This window comes from Clarias gariepinus, chromosome 26 (assembly GCF_024256425.1).
Source record: "Clarias gariepinus isolate MV-2021 ecotype Netherlands chromosome 26, CGAR_prim_01v2, whole genome shotgun sequence".
In the NCBI taxonomy this organism is placed as follows: Eukaryota; Metazoa; Chordata; class Actinopteri; order Siluriformes; family Clariidae; genus Clarias; species Clarias gariepinus.
This window is the reverse complement of record NC_071125.1, coordinates 16,095,814-16,108,923: the sequence shown is the minus strand read 5'-3', so window position 1 is coordinate 16,108,923 and position 13,110 is coordinate 16,095,814. Positions and strand designations below refer to the sequence as shown.

The following is a 13,110-nucleotide window of genomic DNA, read 5'->3' as shown; positions in this document are numbered from 1 at the left end:
AGAAAAACAACCTGCATTTCTCTTCTGTTGTTTTGCTGCCTATACAACTGATAAGCATTTTTTGACACTCCTGAGCTACTGCTTGCCAGTTTACAGAAGCTTGGGAGAAAGGTGTGAACACACCACACATTGTAATGCACTAGAGCAATTAATTTTCTGGATTACAAGCTTGGATTGCAGCACAGTCCAAACCACCAAGATGTTTCTTCATTCTCCTTCTCCTCTTCCTCCTCCTCCTCTTCATCATCATCATCATAAACATCTTCAAGACACTGTTTTTAAGTATTTATGCATTAAAGCTTATTCCCTTTTAGCTGCAATTGATTTTTTTTTCTTTTTTTTTTTTTGCTAGGAAAGTGTTTGACTGTTTATTGAGTAGTCGGCTGGTGCTTTGTGTTTACCTCCAGCTCAGTGCTTTTGGTTTTAAGGTGTGAAAAGGTTATGAAAGAGTCTATTGGCATCAAGAGGCCTGTTTGATGGAGAGCTCTATAAATAATGAGAATGAGCAAAGAGGCAAAGAGGGACTGACATTCCTCTCATCCCCAGCCAGGCCTTGCTAAAGGTCAAGTGTTGAAAAATGGAGAGTGAAGCACAACCAAATTGTGGCCTAAAAATAGCAACCAGAAGGAAAGAAGAAAGGGAAGAAGATAGAAAGGAAGGACGAAGAAAACAATCCTGAACTCAAGGATTTTGCATTGTAAAGCCGGAGATCGGCCTTGGTCATATGTGTCAGTGTCGATTGTAGATTAAAGTACATTTTATTGCATTTCTTTCGTAGTATGGAATGTCCATATCACTTCAAATGTGCTAAACATAACCAACTAACCAACTCATTAAAAATGTTGGCTTAATAATCCAAATAATAGTCCTATATGGTCAAGAAGCCTATAGTTAATAAACATATAATACTGTATATCTCTAAATATATTATCATGGCCTTAGCATTAATGGCATGATAGAAAGATTATATAGTGAAGGTGGTGGTGGGGGTGTGTTAATGAATGTTTAAATAAAAGCACCTGAGTAACAAATACAAAAGTCAAATTTTACCTCAGTTTCTTTCTCCATGTTGCTGAGATCTTGTTATTACCCTCACTGCATTAAAACATCCGCTGCTCTTATCTCATGCGCTATAAATTTTCCTGCTACTCATTTCGGCTCAATCTTGAAGTGCAATATTTATGACAAGGCATCAATTCATATATTGCATGTATCAGCACTGAATCTGAGCCATCACATCCTCAGTTCAGCAGAGAAACACACTAACTCAGCCTCCATCTCTATGTGTGTGTACTTGTGTGTGTTTGTGTGTGTCAGGAGACGTGCTCCGATCTGGCCGTATCTCCGGGCTCACAGTGAATGGAGGCTGGTCGGTCTGGAGCTCATGGACCCAATGCAGCCGTGACTGCAGCTCTGGAGTGCGCAGCCGCAAGCGAACTTGCACAAACCCCAAACCAAAATATGGAGGGACAACGTGTTCTGGGCCTGCGCAGGAATACCAGGAGTGTAACACAACACCATGCCCAGGTGACAATCTCCTCATTGTTTTTAATGCATATTTTGTGTTAAAAATGTTTGGGTAAGTGACCTTCGGAAACACACGTGCGTAAGCACTGATTATGCAATGTGTTGGCATTAAATTACACATTTATACAGTAACACGCTCCTAGAATATAACGCATTAACACTGTAAGGGCATCAGATTAATTCATATCACTAACGTTGCCATTAAAAATCTCCATCACTAGACCAAACTGTAAACATTTATTAAACAAATAAACACATTAAAGAGACCTGACTATTGTTCATTTTACATGTCACACTCAATGTACCTTGTCACATCGAAATCTGTGCTCTAACTACAATAACAAAAACCCATTATTGTTGTGCTCTCTCGTACATTTGGTCGTTGACACAGAACCCACAAATTAGTTGATAAACCAACCCACTTACTCATCTTCTATAGGACGTTATCCTCTATTCAGGGTTGCGGTGGCCTGGAGCCTATCCCATGAGGCTTAGGGCACGAGGCGGAGTACACCTTGGGCAGGGTACCAATCCATTGCAGGGCACACACACATACTACAGAAAATTTAGGAACGCCTATTAGACTAATCTGCATGTCTGAAGGTCTTCCAGTGCGTATCATAAGCACTCCTATTTCGTTGATCCCCTCTAAAGCCCTGCGTCAGGGCTTTTATCATTAAAAACATCTCGTGGTGCGGCCGAAACTCAACTACCAACCCCATAGCCGTATGCGGGTGAGTCAGAAAGGTGTAATGCCTTCATCCTGCAGTGCTCACTCCCAATTTCCATCAGAATGGTCGAAGGTTACTTTTATGGTGTCTCTGCTCACAGGCAGAGCACTAGAGTGGGCTACTTCAGTGTGGCAGTACCTCCTCTCTGAACACGACACACTAAGTGCCTTCGTTGAGGCACTCAGGGACACTTTTTACCATCAGCATTAGGAGAGTAGTGTAGTGTCGCCCCTCCTTTTCAAGAGGGGCAATCAGTTGCAGACTACATGGTCGAGATTTGTACCTGGGGCTCAGCACCAGCTCGGGGTAAAATGATGCAGCCCTTATGGCTGCATCTACCCAAGGGCTCTTCAAGCCTCTATAGGATAAGCTAGCCTTACATGATCTTCCACAGGATCTGAAGTAGTTTTATAGGCAAGCCATCCGGGTGGATAACCGCCTTTGTGAGCGTCAAGCCGGATGTTCCGGCGGCTCCAGGCGGAAAACACCTCCTCCACCCCACAAAAGCCGCTGCAAGTGCTTTTGGCTTGCCCTTTGGAAGCCCTGTGGGCTACTACACTAAGGGGTAAGTAACACCTGTGGCTCAGCAAGCCACAGACGGGGTCACCCCAGGAATGGGGGTCAAGTAGGACCCAAAAGATAAGACCTCGTCATGGAGGGCTCTTCCTTCCAGCCACACTCTCAGGGACCGGGTTCCGGAGAGACCGAACGGAGGCGCTCATAGGTTTGGAGGCCACAGGAAATTTTATTTTATCCCTTCCGCCATCCTGTTGGTCTCCCTGGCTGGCTAGCCAATTAAGTCGGGGTGTGTGACACAGAGGACGGCCCCAGTGATATTACGGCTCGGACATCACTCCGAGCCAATCTCTTTTTTGGTAACCCGGGTGCCAGAACAGAGAGTAGTGCTGGGGCTCCCCTGGCTCCAACGTCACAACCCTCACATTGACTGGTCGACCCGTTCCATCTCAAACTAGGAATCTCAGTGCCCTAAGCTGCCTTAAGGGCGCCCAAACCCCAGTTCCAGCACCTCCTGCCCCAGTACCCCTTACTACTGCTCCTCAGGGCTACTGGGATGTAGAACCACATTGCAGGCCCATTCCAAACCGGCGTACATCACGCATCTTATTCCCTCCCATACACCCACCCAAGGTGACTGAGCAGCAGACCGCTAGGCTTGGTGTCTCTTCCATACGTAAGTCTTCGGTTAAAGTTAAAAGTTTTTTTTGTTTTATTTTTCAAAGCTCTGTTCATTCTTACGTAGACGGCAGAGCTCTGTTTACTTTGTGTTTTCAGTTTTCATTTGTTTCATTTTAAGTTTTCCTAATTAATAATCCCACGCCAACTCCAAACGGAAAAGTCTTCCAGCGCGTATTATAAGCACTCTCATAGCCTCCTATTTCGTTGATCCCCTCTAAAGCCTTGCGTCAAGGCTCTTATCATTAAAAACATCTCGTGGTGCGGCTCTCCATACCAAACCACTTCACAAATTGTTTGAATTATACTTGTAGGCATCACATCATCCACATGAGTCAGAAATACCCCACATACAGTACTATTGCTTTCAAAATGACAAGCACAGGTGAATTTAGTGCTGAAGTTCGAGTGTTGAGATTTACATCACTCACCAACTAAAGCGCTGGGCTCTGAGCTCACTCTCTTTCCAATTTACCGATGTTTCTCACTGAACAACAACAAAAATATACTGCTTTTAAGTTTCACCCTTTGCATTCTATGTTGGGCCTCTACTCCATAGCTCTGGTGGCCTAACCAATAATAGATCACGCTGAATTCTTAGAACAGAAGGAAGGTGGTATTTGTCAGAAAAAGGTCTCTCATAATGATAGAATGTTAAATTAGCCCTTACATTTTATTCTCTCCTGATCAGTTTCAATCACAACTGAGGTTTTAGTTCACAGTTTTTGATGCACTACAGATTTGGCACTTATTAAGTGTAGTATGATATGTGTGTGATAAACTTCCAGGATAATAGTGATAGTTTGAAGATAAACAGACTTTTTTGTACACTGGGTAGGAGAATATAAATACACTAATGTACTCGGGTACAGAGCAGTGCCACTAATATGAAGTTGGGCAGTGAGGTAGAGGTAGGTGCAGTGGTACCTAGGCATGGCAAAAAGCAATCATGGCTATTCTGAAAGGACCCTTATACTGTAGTTCTGCCTCATGGATAGTGTTCTGCCTCATGGATAGTATTTGGACTAGGATAACGCAATAAGTAAATAAATGAAACTGAATTGTAACATCTTCTTTTTAAAGTTCTCCTTTGTTGAATTTATCCAGCAGTTAGAACTATGACTCTTTACTCAGTTTAATATATTTCTTGAGAAAACCATCGTTCATTTCTCTCACTGTTCTGACATTTTCTGACATTCCTGAGCAATTGCCTGCCAGTTTACAGAATGCACTACAGCGTTAGCACTTATAAAGTGCAGTGTGTACATCTGATCTGTGCTTAATAAGATATCTGAGGGGTAGCTGCTACCTGATTACTGTGGTTTAAACCTTCGAAATGTCAGACCCTCGTTTCCAAATACGCAGCTTTCCATTTTCACACAGATCTCAGCAAACTCCCGATTCCACCTCTGTTCTTTTCGTATAGAACACCAAGATGAAACAATAGCGGGATATTCCTGCACTGAACCGGCGGTGTGAAAGGACGTAGTGACTCAGTGGCATGGTACTGTAGCTGGTGTCCATTGGGCTGGTCCAAATAATATTTTTTAAAAAAGGGCCGGCCCCATCATCTGGAGTTTGCAAGTTCGAATCGCGGGTCATGCTGTAACCTCTCGCAGCTCTAGAGAGAGCTGATTGGCCATGCTCTTTCAGAGAGAAGGGGTGAAATGTCTTACCCCCAACGATGCGTGAGTGAGCAGTTCGAAAAAGATGAGGTCGGCTGGCGTCATGTGGTTTTAAGGAAACCTACGGCCCTCCCGACTGAGTGGTAGTACAGTAGTAGCCTTAATGTGGGAGCCCCCTAGTGACGGGGTGGGACTGGACATGACTAAATCAGGGAAAAAATCTAAACAAACAAAAAAAAAGGGGGGGGCTGACACGCTGGAATTGCCCACAACACTCTTTACAAACAATGAAGTTTGTAGGTGGGTTTTGAGAATTAGAACATACAGACTGGTTTTAGGATCTGCTGTCAGGATGGTGACTTACAGAATTCAAATAGCCACTCCCTACAACCATTGTGAGCAGAAAAACTTACACAGCACCAGCAGAAGATCATATAATGTCCACAATATTGGACAGGAACTGGATTCTGAGGCTACAGTAGGCAAACTCGCCAAGAGACTGGAAAAAGATAATCTTATTCCAAGCCTGAAGCAATGGCAGGAGTGAGCAGTTCCTAATCAAATAGCTGGTGAGTGTATGTGAGAAAAGGCCCACAGTCAAATTTTGTACTTCACACAGGCTTTAAGGTGTTTTCACATATAGTTCTTTTAAAATAAGCCAACGCTGGGCCTCTTAAAGTGGCCCTCAGAGGGAATTAGCTTCAAAAGACCTGAGTGCTTTTGGTGTTCACAATACAAGTGCACTCTCTTTCTGGACATTTTTCCATTGAGCTCTCAGACCACTTGTTGTTCACAGCACAACTTCTTTAGAACTTCACGTCCATCTGTGTAGAACTGAGTTATGGAAAAAATGTTTCAAAATGGTTGCTTTACATTATGCTATCCTTTGGAAGTGGAGAAAAAAGAAAGCGAGCAAAAACAAAGTTGATGTGATATTGCGAATGGAGGGAGGAGCAAGAAATAGACGTTTTGTTTCAGAAATGTTCTTCATTCCGTATACCCAGTGGTGACCATAACATAATATATTTTATAATATATTATACTATTATATTATATAATATAATTATGTAATGTAATTTAATGGCTTAAATTAAACATATTGATACAAAATGTAATATATCAGTAATGTACACAAAAAGGTCCACATTATGTATATTAATGTCGCTGAAATAATGTACAGTAAGTAAACACAATAGCATGATTGCTCGTGACACAATGCCTTTCGATCAACAATTTGTATTCAGCAATTCATATTTTTGATTTTTTTTTTTTTATGCAACAGAAAACTTACAGCAAAAGAAAATTTACTGAAGTCTAAGTGATTTGTTGCATCTGCATGTGCACAAAATGATGAGTCATCAACCTAAAATGACTTGGATCATGAAAACGGGCCATGTGTGACAACACCTTAACATTTCTAGGCTCTTCTGAAATGATTAAAGAACTCAACATTTGCCTGTATAACCCGAAACTGTAAAAGTGTGAAATTGTTTTTTGGCTGTTAGACCTAGTGTGAAGCAGATTATGTATGTAAAGCGCTCGGGCACAGGGATTTACTTCTCCTGTAATATGTAGCCATGATCAGGAAGATGAATTGTCGCTTCATGCTGTATAGTATGTTTTAAAAAAGTGCTCTATTTTTTGGTTTCGTAAAACACACTTTTGCACATAAGATTAATCAATTACAGGGCTTTCTTGACCTATGCCATCAAGTGAGTGTGCTTTTTTTAATTATGAGTCCACTGATTATGCTTTGTGTGAATCCAGCAAATTTTAAAGACAAAAAAAGATGGTGCAAAAGTAGGCGCTTGCTTTTACAAGCTGTTCGAAATAATTGTAACTTCAATACAATGTAGTGTATTTGTATTTTTTTATGACAATATAATCAGTACCATAATATTACAAGATAATTACAAGATAATACGAAGTACAGTATGTGATAGATACGTATGGGTATACATGTATGTTTTTTGTAAAGATTTTGGTGGAACGTCATTTTTTGTTTTGCCCTTGTATTTCGATTCCCCTAGGAGATTCCGTACAAAGAATGGCATTATGTCATGAATGCTGTTCAAATCACACTTGGCACATAAAAAAAGCAGCACTAGTAAGTTTATCGTATTAAAGGGTGTGTCTTTAATTGTAGTAGGGCTATAATCAGGGGTAAAAGTAGTTTTAAATTATTGTCCTACTAGTACAGTATGTATCCAAAAGGCAAAAAGAATAAACCATGGAGGTCATGTAAATCTCATGAGTTTCCCTTTATGTCTCCACTTACTGTATTCTGCTTTAGGAAAGTCTGAGCTTACTGAATATTCTGGTGTTGAATCCCAAATCAGCAGGAAAGTGCACTTTGTAGGGTGTACAGTAGAATCCCTAGTTCCACAAACCAAAATTGAATTTGTTCAGGGGTAGAGAGGGATTTGGGATTTAGCCTTGTGGTAGAAATTAGTTAGGTTTTTAATTCATTTTAGCCATGAAAAAAAGCAGTGAGGTAAGTCATGAACCTTGGCAGGCGGCTACTGTACTCTCCACTCTTTCCATTACTGCATACCACTAGTAAACCCATGGCTATAGTTTAATCATGTAGTAGTATATTTATGGGTCTAGACTACACAATCCAGCATGCAAATTGTATTTTGTTGTATTTCTAGATGAAATTGTGTGACATTTGCAGCAAAAAGAACCAGGTAGAAACATAGGAAAGAAATTGTGATAATGATTTTCATTTACCGCATCATTTACTGTGTCTGGTTTTATTAGTTAAATCAACCTCTGAACATCGGAGCTGCAGTCCTGTTCCTTCAAAAGTTCACTGATAACTGGAGCAAAAGAATTTTAATTAGTTTGTATAGATTAGCTGTTTGGACCATATAGAGATATTAATGATATGCATTGCCTGGCCTACATTCTGCAACATCGCAACATTTATTTCCATCCAGAGTTTGGATGAGACCTTATATTGATGACTTCATAAAGTATTCTCCAGCATGTCCCAAAGGCTTTCGTGAGGGTTATGGTCAGGTGGCCAATTCATGTGTGAAAATGATTTCTCGTGCTCCCAGAACCAACCGCAGGTTGAGCCCAAACGAATCTTGGCATTGTGTTCCTGCAAAATCCCTGCGTCATTAGGGAAGAAAAATCCATAATTGGGATAACCCAATCTTTATGCTCCCTTGCAAATTGTTCATGTGGAAATTCCCTTTACCTTTGTGTTAAAAAGAGCTTTGATTTCTACTGTAATAAAAAAAATGCAACCTCAAATGTTGCAATCTCTGATCACAGTATTCATGATATTTTTCTGATGACATTTTATTCATTACATTGATGATTCAGCACTATCCTTCAAGGTTTTAACAATACTTAACAGAACAAGTTCTGTCTCCAGAGCACGTCGGATTTGGGTCTTACAGTATACCCCTTTAACATAAATATACAATAAAAAGCATACCAATCCACTTGATCAAATCTCTGTCCCGTTTCCCCATACTGCTATCGTGTGGCCAAAAACAGTAACCGCGTCTAAGGAAATGTCACATGACACACGTCAAACATAAGAGTGTTCTCTCTGCGCCTTTAAATTGCAAGGGGAATTCCGGACAACATTTTATCTCAGACTCGTTTTCCAGGACTGTAAAATGTTTTGTTGGGGATTTTCTGAAATTAGGATTATTCAGCATTACAGGACAGCCATTTTCTAACGTCGGACTGATTCATTGAAACCAGAAAATCATTTTCTCCTGCAAAAGCCATTCGAATCCCGTATTTTAAGTGTTCATAAGGGACTACCTGTATGTTAGACCCAATTCCAATAATTTCAACAATATCCTTAGTTGTTTGTTTTTTTTTTTTGCTTAATACATCCCAATAATTTGACTCTTTAGAAATCTTTTCCATGACCACAGGATAGGTCCTCTGAACTGGTTGTTTAAGAAATAAGAAGATACTTACTGCGTCATAAAAAAAAATGGTGCACAGATTTTAAGCCTGCATTAACAATGCATGTATAGACACTGAGTGTGAGTATTTACAGAAGAATGCAGTGCAGTATTGGGAATCTGTGAATGTCTATTATTTTTGTGCTTGTTTTTCTTTCATTGATAATGGAAGAGAAAAGATCTAAGTGCTTTATTTATCCCATCTGGCATAAGGTACATATACAGTACTGTATATTCTTATGCTTTATTTTATAAACATTTTTATTTAATGCCTATTCGTATTCTTATCAACACAGGCTTCACATGAAGTCATTGTAGAATGTAATTGCCAGAGGTGCTAATGTGAAATTCATGGGGAACAGATGTAAAACAGATGCACTAATGCACAATAATGCGTGCTCGCACACACATATTCCAACTCTCTGCTGACTGTAGTGCTCCTCTCTAAAGTGATTATGGGACCATGTCTCATTTTATACTAACGTCCCTAAGGTAATCGGTACATGTTACTGGGTTGTTGAGCGGTGATTAATGAGGAAGGGAACAAAGGGAAACAAAAGCACTTGGATTTGTTCGTAAGTGTAAAAGTACAAAAGCAAGCACTGCTGTTAAGAGCCGGCAAGCTAGAAAATGTTAAAAGCTAGAAATAGAGAAAAGTCCCCACAGCACAGTGTGCATAATCACATCTTAGGCTAATTACATTGGCTGCAACCTCTCGCTGTAATACAGGAGGAGTCAGTCTAATCAAATGAGTGCTTGTCCCCATATTAGGGGGAAGCATGTCATCTAAATGGAAATTCATTCCTTAAGCAGGTGGAAAACACAGGGAGAGTAGACAATTAGGAATTTTCCAAGTCTCCAATCATTATTAATTTCAAACGCTAAAATGTGTAATTCGCTTCACAGACAGCATCCATCATCATCATCGTCGTCGCTTAAGGGGATGCAAAAGAAAAGATGTGTAAAGTCTGAATTTCATCTCTACATTTGTGATGTAAGTCTTTAGACATGATTTAAAAGGAACAGTTAGGTCAAATATGCAATGTACACATTGTTACTATTTTAACAAATTGTGGCAGTAGGTCAAGAGATGTTTTCTACAAAGCTGATGTGACACTTAGCACTGTGCAAACTACCTCCTACAGTAAATCATTGTATGCTTGCATCATGAAAATGAAAAAAAAAAAAAAAAAAAAAAAAAAATATATATATATATATATATATATATATATATATATATATATATCAATCATATTTTGCATTCTTATTTTTAAGTATATCCTGCTTAACATTTTAGATAATTCTTGCAAAAAAAAAAAAAAAAAAAAAAAAGTACTAAATATGCTACAACAATTTTGTGTACTTATTTTTAAGTACATCCCACTTAACATTTTAGGTAATTTTTGCTTTAAAAAAAAAAAAACATTACTGAAAATCTGTATTTAAGTGTTTTGATTGTGGAAGTGGATTTCTTTTTAGGCATATTTATTTTTTATTTTTTTTTTTATGTGATATTTGAATTACTGCTACTATCACACACAGTGAAAAATCAATAGAGGGCCAGTAGGCCACTATGGGGTTTTGTTTGCTGCTGTGCATTGAGCTGAAAGTGTCCTTGTTCTGAGCTTGAGAGATTTACAGCACTTCTGTGCATGAAGCAGCAATCTTATCTGAGCAAAATATACAAGTCATTTAACTAAATGGAAATTGACATATCAGGTGTAACGATGGCAGACAAGGATGTCTAAAAAGTAACCTGCTGACACAAACTGCCAATTACATGGTCCAGACGGAAACAGGTTACAATTTTGTGCTTTATTGTACTGTACATATTGTACCTGTGCATCAAAGACCTGTTGAGGAACTAGCAGCATTTAAATCTGAGTCCATTTAATGAAACTTCATCTGTATCCACTTTCATTTGCTTCATTATGTCTTATGATAAATCTATTGTCTGTAGATGTCTGGATTCATTTCACCTACAGTTATGAGGATTATGCCATTAAGACTCATTAAGGGAGGAACTATAGGAATACAACCCACATTTACTGCCAGAGCAATTCATCATGCCATCTTTATGAAAGCATTTTTAGACTAGATTTGGCATTCACAGATTGAATTGAGAAATGAATAAATACGGGGGATATAGTACCTTTTTGATAGCACACACATGCATGTTCATGCTATTTGGCTAAATACCAGCCCATCCGTCACTAACAACTGCGCTACAGTCAAACATTCTTTTGTTTGATGTAAACAATAACTAAAGCTCTTGATCTGTATCTGCATAATATTATGCATTACATTGCTTCCACAAATTTGGTTAATTGAATAATTACAGTACACAAATAAGAAAGAGGCAAGTGTTTCGATTTAAATGGTCAGTGGGTTCCAATCTACTGTAGCATTTCTAGCTTTCTCATATTTTGGGAGGTTTTAATATGCTTATGTGTACTAACAAACCTCAGCAAACCTGAATATCATACATTGTTGAAAAATGATCATGATATGATTTGTTTTTCTCTGTCCTTCACTCCTACTGTTGGGTTTATAATATGCTGAGATGAAACAGGATGATAATTCTGTGTTTGCACAGACTTAATTAGGCCTCAGATAGAGTGGATGCTTTGGGAATCGTTGGCTTTCATCTCCCTGGGTTCTCTGCTCTTTTAGGAGGAATTAAGAGGGGGATGCTGATTTGTTCGCCGGTATTAATTATTGTAGAGGTGAAGGGGTAGTTTCAGAACCAAATTGGTTTTGCTTGTTCAGGATCTGGTTGAATAATACACACACTGTAAAAGCCAATTAGCCAAGTTTACTCAAGCGATTTAGAGAACATGATTGCCTTGACATGACTCTGATTGCTTTGAATCCTGTATGCTATGTTTATAAAGTAATTAAATTTTCCACTGTCAAATCCCAATTTCCTATTTAGGCTTCAATATAAAATGTGTCTTTCCAAAAAAAAAAAGGTACTTTTAGGTGCTTTGGACATGTCGTGGTACCACTTTCTGATTCTTTCTCCCTCTCTTATACTTTTTCTCCTCTCTCTGCCTGCTTCTTCACTGTCTGTCTCTTTTTACCTCCCCCCTCTGTCATCTCTTATTTTTTCAGTAACTTTGTGCCGCATATCCCATTCTCTCTGTATCACTTTCCCTCTGTCTTTTTTCCCTTCAGTTACTCTCTTCTCTCCTCTATCATTCTACCTGTACATCTTTTCTTCTTAGTGTCAGTTTCAATATTTTCAGGTTCATATATGCAAATATGGAGAGCATTTCTATTCGGCCTGGTCTTGATGTTAATAAATCAAAATGTAGACATGTCCTTGAAACTATACAGTAGAACCTTGGATTGTGAGCATAATTCATTCCAGAAGCATGCTTGTATTCCAAAACACTCGTAACCAAACTGAATTTTCCTATAAGAAATAATGGAAACTAAAATTATTTGTTCCACAGCCCCAAAAAATAAATACATAAAAATAATTAACACAAAATATTAAGTAAAAATTTTTTTTTACAAATTTACTAAAACCTTTTATCTAAGTAAGGAATTCAAGGACTGTGATTGGTTAATAAAAAATAACCTCTGCAAAGGTCTTAAGAGGCTGAAAATGTGTCTACCTTCAAAGCAACCAATTTCCACATAGTAGTTACCATATTTAAGTTTACCGTACTGATTTTATTACTTGTAATCCATTTTATTTTGATGGGAGCAAAAAGTGTTTACTTTTAGCTTTACGTTCAGTGTTTGTTGAATATTTCTTCTTTCCACCATTTGTCCTCTGCTATAAAAACTCTTAAGCCTCTTAAAAGTCCTACTCTCTACTCTTAACAATTTTTTACCATAGAAGCTGTTTTTAGGGCTCAGATGTTTTGTGAATTATTTTTATCTTTACTAAGATTCATTCCTAAATTTAAGGGGAAATTTTAAGAAAATGTCATAATTCTAAGAATTTTCTTAGAATTTCATCACTAGGAGCAAGATTTATTAGGCACACTTAAAGTCTTAGTGAAGTTATGCTCAATAAAAGCAGTGTGGCTTTGTAGGCATGAACGGTGAATGTCATGGAATATCGAGTCGATACTCAGGTGG

At 38.6% G+C, this 13,110-nt stretch overlaps 1 protein-coding gene across 2 annotated transcripts in view; it reads left to right on the top strand.

Moving 5' to 3' along the window:
• The window catches only part of sema5a (sema domain, seven thrombospondin repeats (type 1 and type 1-like), transmembrane domain (TM) and short cytoplasmic domain, (semaphorin) 5A), a 250,028-nt gene that overhangs the window by 203,755 nt on the left and 33,163 nt on the right, over positions 1-13,110 (top strand). For both annotated transcript variants that reach the window (XR_008356441.1, XM_053487924.1), the window contains exon 18: positions 1,318-1,527. Coding sequence is in view for 1 of the 2 variants with exons in the window: in XM_053487924.1 (XP_053343899.1) it covers positions 1,318-1,527 (210 nt within the window). In the remaining variant the exon portion in view is untranslated. The remainder of the gene's footprint in view (positions 1-1,317; positions 1,528-13,110) is intronic.